Source organism: Terrapene carolina, unplaced genomic scaffold (assembly GCF_002925995.2).
Source record: "Terrapene carolina triunguis isolate 2854851 unplaced genomic scaffold, T_m_triunguis-2.0 Scaffold30, whole genome shotgun sequence".
In the NCBI taxonomy this organism is placed as follows: Eukaryota; Metazoa; Chordata; order Testudines; family Emydidae; genus Terrapene; species Terrapene triunguis.
In genome coordinates this window covers 7547955-7555281 of record NW_020664381.1, presented here as the reverse complement: position 1 = coordinate 7555281, position 7327 = coordinate 7547955, and the positions used below count along the sequence as shown (strand labels likewise).

The following is a 7327-nucleotide window of genomic DNA, read 5'->3' as shown; positions in this document are numbered from 1 at the left end:
TGGGGAGTGGTTGGATGGGGCGTGGGAGTCCCAGGGGTCTGTCTGGGGGTGGGGGTGTGGATAAGGGTTGGGGCAGTCAGGGTACAGGTAGGGGGTAGAGTCCTAGGGGGCCAGTTAGGATGGGGGGAGGGTCTCAGGAGGGGGCAGTCAGGGGACAAGAGGCAGGGAGGCTTAGGTAGGGGGTGGAGTCCTGGGGGGCAGTTAGGGGCAGGGGTCCCAGGAGGGGGCAGTCAGGGGACAAGGAGCGGGGGGAGGGTTGGGGGTTCTGAGGGGGGGAAGTGGGAGGGGCAGGGGCGGGGCTACGGCAGGATGGGGCGGGGCTAGGGCAGAACAGGGGCGGGGCTCCTCCCGTCCTCTTTTTTTGCTTGCTGGATTATGGTAACCCTAGTACTTGTGGCACCTTACTCCTGTTCTTTTTGCGGATACAGACTAACACGGCTGCTACTCTGAAACCTGTCATAGCTGAAGCTATATCATACTAGCAACTTTATAAGTAATGACTGAAACATACATACTCAGTTCTGATGATGCTACTAATTAGTCTTTAGAAATCTCAGCCGGTTAACCAAGCTGATTCGAGTCCCAGAGAACTAGGCAGATCTTATATCCAGCTACTGAACAGCAGGCAACATTCATCTGGAATATTTGAGTGAACTTCCCTGGGCGAGAGAGAAGGCATGGGGGGGCGGGGGGGGGCAGTCTCTGTAGCAAGTGCTCTTGCCTCTGGAATTCTCTTCCACTAGAAATATGCGTACTAGCTGGGCCACATTCAAGAAGTGCTTCAGTTTCTAACTCTAAATTCTGGAGCCCTTAGCATACAGAGATGGCTTTCTCATTCCTCTCTGTAAGTTTGTAGTGCCAGATTTTTTGACTGGTGTAAATCAGCATTTTTGAAAAAAACAGGAAAAAAAGCTTGGTTAGTTTTGAACCAAAACTGAATTAGGTAGTTTTTTCTCATTGTAATGAAAAACAGAAAATTTTGTTCAAGTCAAATAAAATGTTTTGAATGTCAGTTTGAAATGACATCTTTTAAAATTTTTGTTTTCAGGGAGGGTTTTTAGCAGAAATTACTTGCCAAATTTGACCTGAACTCTTAAGTAGTTTTGGTGCCCCGAAAAAGTCATTTTGGGGTGGATTTATCATTTGCAGAGCCAGGCTACATGGAAGACAATGGAGCTAGGCTGATTTGCACTTGCTGAAAATCTGGCCCATAGTGTTATGGAGTACTGGGAGTTTCCCTGTTCTTGGCGAAATATTGCTTGTCATCTCAACCATGTCTAGTATGCTTCGAGAGTACACTGATGGCACTGATATAGCAACAAATTGGCTTCAGGTTCTGTCTTACAAATTTTCCCAGCTTTGCCTCCAGTCATGTGGGCAAAGTGTTTACCTGCTCAGTTATTGAACTTCATTAATTATTGCCAATCCAGGAAGGTCCTTTTGATGACCCTTAATTTACTTACATAAATACTTTCCTTGGTGCTGATTTAATTGTAAATAAACTCAGAGTTTAACTATAGACTGCCTAGCCTCTCAGCTGGGCATCTGGTCACAGTATTGTGTTGCCCCTTCCATGGCCTATAATCAAAATATAATTTTGAAATAATCCTAAAATTTTGTACTGGAGTTAGAATAATTTTTATTCTCTCTAAGGAAAGCAACATAATGCAACTCTTAATTTATAATTGCTTAAATCATTAACATGCATTTACTTTTTTTATTTTGGTTCCCAGTTGCAGGAGCTAGTGTTGTCCCTCTTCATCCCCTCCTGCCCTCCCCACCCCCTGCTGCGCACTGTTTTCTTAAACAGTCCACTTTTTGTTTCTTCATTTGATGTACTGTAAAGTCAGAGACTGCTCTACATGAAAGCCTATTCAAAAACTGGCCTCAATGTTTTATACTTACACTATTGTCTAATTGAAAAACTCATTTGTATACTCAGCTATAATGGTGTTTAGTACAGAGCATGCATTTAAAGAGCAATTTATTATAGGACTAGCTGAAGTACAAATTTGTTGACTAAGTCATTTGGATCCCTGTGGTGCTGTGTGCAGTACCATGTCGCTTTAATTTGTGCAATTTAGCAAAGTTTCTGTAGAATTACACTAATCCTTTTCTTTCAGCTTACCATACTATAGCTCCCTTATGGAGTGAAATATAACTTAGAAAATCACAATTTCATCATTCAAAGGAAGAAATTGAGAAGTTTTCAGTTTATTCTTTAAATGGTGGCTTAGTAACCCTGGTTCTGCTCTACAGAATTCCTCTTTAAATGGGAATCAGATGATTCTTGAGTTTCTTGGTATGTGTGGGGTTTTTTCTTTGCTTGTGGGAGACTTCACAAGGTCATAATTTTAAAAACATAATTGTAAATCCTGCTTATTTGTAGGGCACTGGCTGACATGAACAACGATGGGAGGATGGACCAGATGGAGTTTTCTATTGCTATGAAACTTATCAAACTAAAACTACAAGGTTATCAGCTCCCCTCTGCACTCCCTTCTGCCATGAAGCAGCCTCCCATTGCTATTCCTGGTGCACCAGGGTTTGGTAAGAGCAGAATTTGTTTCTAGTTTTGTGGTATGATAACCTCTATAAAAGTTTTGTTTGGGGTGTTTATATTTTGATTTATTTCAATTTCTAAAATTGGAAAAGGTACTATACAATCAAAACGATATATAGTTTAAAAACAGCCTAATGAGCCTGGCTCCTTAGCATCCAGGCATAATCAATAACAAGTCAGTTTTTCCTACTCCATTTCACACCTTGCTCCTCTCCCTCTGTACTCTCACCAAATATTAGGAAAAGCAGATGGGCCTTGCACCATACTGTGAAGATCAACAGAGCTGGGCTGTTTCAGACCAAGGGGAGTGAATGAATTCCGAAGTTGGGGGCCCTCAATGAGACCACCTTGCTGGCAGTTTTCTTAGGTCTTCATTAATGGGTTCCAGCTCTAATACCTCTGCCACAGTTACGATCAGCGATCTTGATTTAATTTAACCAGAATAGTGTGGGAGCAGTCCACACCTGTTGGCCTATGCAAAGAGTGGCATTAATAATAGCCAGATTGGCTACTGCTTCTCTTGTTCTTGTAACAGGTATTGCTGAAGTGGTCATGACACCAAAGAGAGGATTGGGTAATGCAGGATTGAAATAAATGGGTGGGTCAAAGCCTGGGACCTCATGCTTAACATGTTGAGTTTCTTCTGCATTCTGGTGTTGAGAACCACTTTACATGTAACCTTTAGTTTGCAACATCTCATCATCAGATGCCTGGTAATTGTGATCACCATAAAGAGTGAATTAAATAAATAATGTACAGAAGCTCCGTTCCGTTTCGAAATGCCTTGCATAAGTCGAGTTTTGCGTAAGTCGGGAATGTATCTCCGACAATTACGCCAAAAAAACCCACCAAAGGGCACTTACGGAACTTTTTCCGTAAGTCAGGTTTGCGCAACCTGGGGAGCATCTGTTTTTGGTAAGTGTTGCAACTAAACTCTCACCCTTTAAAGCCTGTATATCTGCTAATTAGTTATTTCCCCCCTCCCCCCTCACCAAACTTTTGCTGTTTGGTTTCTAAGTGAAGTTCAAAAGAACAAATATTGTACTTTAGGAAGAAAAAGCATAATAAAGATTGAAATTTAACTTATTATGAAGCAAGAAATCCAGCAAATAATTAGATTTTTCTTCTCCTAGCCCCACTGTAGACCTGCTCCCAGCTGTGTGCACGTAGCCTCACCTCTTTCCCCAATGGAATCACTGAATCTCCTTGACCTTCACTTGTCATCTGTGCAGCTGTGCTCATACCTAAAATCTCTTATTACTGTGCTTTACCCTATTATCTTTGCATTGTTTTGTTTTGGCAGTAGGCTGCGAGCAGTTCTCCTGAAACTCATTCTTTTTGGACGGTGGCTAAATGTAGATTTTCGGTTCTCTACCCACCAGTGTTTGACAGTACTGCTCTTCATCTAGCACACAGTGAACAATTTTCTATAGCTAATTCTTATATTTCTTTGGTTAGCACTGCAGTCACATAATCCTATTGTGATGGGTTGGATCACAGAAACCCCACTGTGTGCCAAGACTACTTCTATCCCTGTTTTCCCTGCCAGCTCAGGACTCCAGCACCCTGTCTTGCTGAGCCAGACACTCCCGTCTGCTCCAACACAGACCCAGGGTCTGAATTACTTGCCCCAAAGCTGCAGGTTTACCTGAAAACAGCTCACAGAAGTGTGCTTGTCTTTAGCACTCAGATGCCCAACTCCCAATGGGGTCTAAACCCAGATAAATCCGTTTTACCCTGTATAAAGCTTATGCAGGGTAAACTCATAAATTGTTCGCCCTCTATAACACTAATGGAGAGATGTGCACAGTCGTTTGCTCCCCCGGGTATTAATACATACTCTGAGTTAATTAATGAGTAAAAAGTGATTTTATTAAATACAGAAAGTAGGATTCAAGTGGTTCCAAGTAGTAACAGACAGAACAAAGTAAGTTACCAAGCAAAATAAAATAAAATGCGCAAATCTATGTCTAATCAAACTAAATACAGATAATCTCACCCTTAAAGATGCTTCAGAAAGTTTTTTCCTCAGACTGGACACTTTCCAGGCCTGGACACAATTCTTTCCCCTGGTACAGCTCTTGTTCCAACTTAGGTGGTAACTAGGGGATTCTTCATGATGGCTCCTCTCTCTCCCTTTGTTCTGTACCCCCCCTTTATATATCTTTTGCTTAAGGCAGGAACCCTTTGTCCCGCTGGGTTTCCATCCACCCTCCCCCTCACTGGAAAAGCACCAGGTTAAAGATGGATTCCAGTTCAGGTGACATGATCACATGTCACTGTAAGACTTCATTACCCACTTGCCAGCACACACACATACAGGAAGACTCACAGGTAAAACACAGCCATCTGCAGACAATGGTCCTGGTTAATGGGAGTCAAGATTCCAAACCACTATTAATGGCCCACACTTTGCATAATTACAATTGGCCCTCAGAGTCATATTTTATATTTCTAGTTTTAGATACAAGAGCGGTACATTTATACAAGTAGGATGATCACATCCAGTAGATTATAAGCTTTGTAATGATACCTTACAAGAGACCTTTTGCATGAAGCATATCCCAGTTACATTATATTCACTTATCATATTTTTATAAAACCATGTAGACTGCAACGTCACACCTATAATATACATACACTATGAAATATTATGCCCTGCTCCCTAAACCATTTCATGTTGCCGTCACTATCTGAGAGCTTGGTAACCCTGGGATTTTTTAGAGTCTTTATCTTCACCTCAACCTGCTATCTAATTCTAGGTTTATTGTTGTATAACTCTGCAGTCTGCAAACTCCTTAAATTATTTTCTGATACAAATGATTCTAAATTAGAAAAATGTCTACTTTTTCTTGTATGCAGGTATTGGGGGCATTGTCAGCATGCCATCTCTTACAGCTGTAGCCCCAGTACCAATGGCGTCCATTCCAGTAGTAGGAATGTCTCCACCTTTAGTATCCTCTGTTCATACAGCAGCAGTGCCTCCCCTGGCTAATGGAGCTCCTGCTGTTATACAACCTCTGCCTGCTTTTGCTCATCCTGGTATGCTGCATACTGACACTATATATTTAATTTTTTTCTGTTAACAAATTGTTGAGCAATTTTCTTTGTATCCAAAAAGCGAGAATATGGTATTAGTAACTTATTATTTTAAATAATTGCTTTATTTGGGGAATACACTTAAATTGGGTTAATTCAAATAGGATTAAAAAAAGTTTTAAACCTCAAACAAAAAACTTAAACCTTCAGTAGAAGAAATCTAGATTTATTATATTTTAAAACTACTTAGATTTTTCGGATATTTCTATACACAAACCAACAATCACCATGAACGAAATGTTAGCACTCTAGTAAAAGTACAATAAAATTAGCTTGCCCATCATCCAGAATTGATACCTACACATTGGTACTCCTTACCGATTTGTAGCCATTAAGATAATACTGTTCTTTGGATTATTTTCAAAGTACCAGAATATACAGTATGCCCATTTTTATTTTATAAAGTAAGCTGCTCTTTAATGTATCAACCAGATTCTATATAAAGAATGCAAATTCAGGAAGTCATGAAGGTGATGTGTGTTCTATTTTTTGAGGGGCAGAGGAGAGGTTACTAATTTATTTTTGTATTGGGAACATTGCCTAAAAAAACCCCAAACTGATTTTAAAATCATAATACTTGTTTTGTGGGGTTAGCAGTTAGTTGTCTATCATTGTGAATTGTACAGATATGTTTCAAATTTACTTTTCAGGATTAACATTATTCTTACTATTACAGCCACATTGCCAAAGAGTTCTTCGTTTAGTAGATCTGGACCTGGGTCACAGTTAAACGCTAAACTGCAAAAGGCACAATCATTTGATGTGGCTAGGTAAGTAAGTGTAGAGTGTCTGTGCATGTGTGAAATATGCTGTAGCAGGCAGTACTGCCTTAGACTCTAATAGATTAATACCATTCTTCATTAAACTTAACTTCTGTAATTAAGAAAATCAAGTCTTGTCAAGTTATTACTTCAGAGGTTTAATAGAATATCTTCTTTAAATTTGAAATACTAGATTAGTTACAAACCATTGAAATAGAGCATTTAACTGTTTTTTTTTTTAAAAGTTTCAAGTCACATTACAACATGAGGCTTTTGAGTGTGTACAGAAAAGTCTGCTTCGTTTCATATCACAAGGCCCCTCCTTTTGTGCTGCAGAAAGATAACACATTTTTCTTAGAAAATAGAGAAGTAGTTTCAGAATTAAAATATTAAAATGTGGGAACTGTGGGAGTGCTGTCCAGAGACTAACTCTTTCTTGTAAGTTTTTCCTTATATTTAAGCATTTATTAAGACTGGTCCAAGGAGACATAAAATATTGACTTAGAGAACTTTGATGGGGGAGGGGAGTTAATAGTTGCAATATAGTGTTGAGGACTAAACAGTTGCTCAAATTCCTGTGGATTTCAGGGAAGAAAATAATTGCTTCTTCACATGCCATTTTTAAGTGTTTTAAATTTTGTTTGGCTTTTAATCTTAGCTCTCCAGGTAAATTGTCCTCGGAAATTTCTTTTGTGTCACAGTATGAGATGCTAAATGTCACTATTACTTGTCTGTAAATGAGATTAAAAATGCCTTGCAACTCAAACCTTTGTTTGTCTCAGAGTATTGTTGGGAGCACAGTGGAAGCAGTATGCTCTAATCCCCACACGGGGAGGGGAGTGTACCCCTTCCACCAGTGTGAAGTAATAGTGATTAGCTCCATAGGGACTGACATCTAGGACTC

General features: G+C 39.9%; 1 protein-coding gene across 1 annotated transcript in view; it reads left to right on the top strand.

Moving 5' to 3' along the window:
* Positions 1–7327, top strand: part of LOC113406437 (intersectin-1-like) — a 198772-nt gene that overhangs the window by 57150 nt on the left and 134295 nt on the right. Inside the window, exons 5-7 of the mRNA XM_026651320.2 lie at positions 2390–2550; positions 5426–5605; positions 6339–6432. Coding sequence (XP_026507105.1) covers positions 2390–2550; positions 5426–5605; positions 6339–6432 — 435 coding nt within the window. The remainder of the gene's footprint in view (positions 1–2389; positions 2551–5425; positions 5606–6338; positions 6433–7327) is intronic.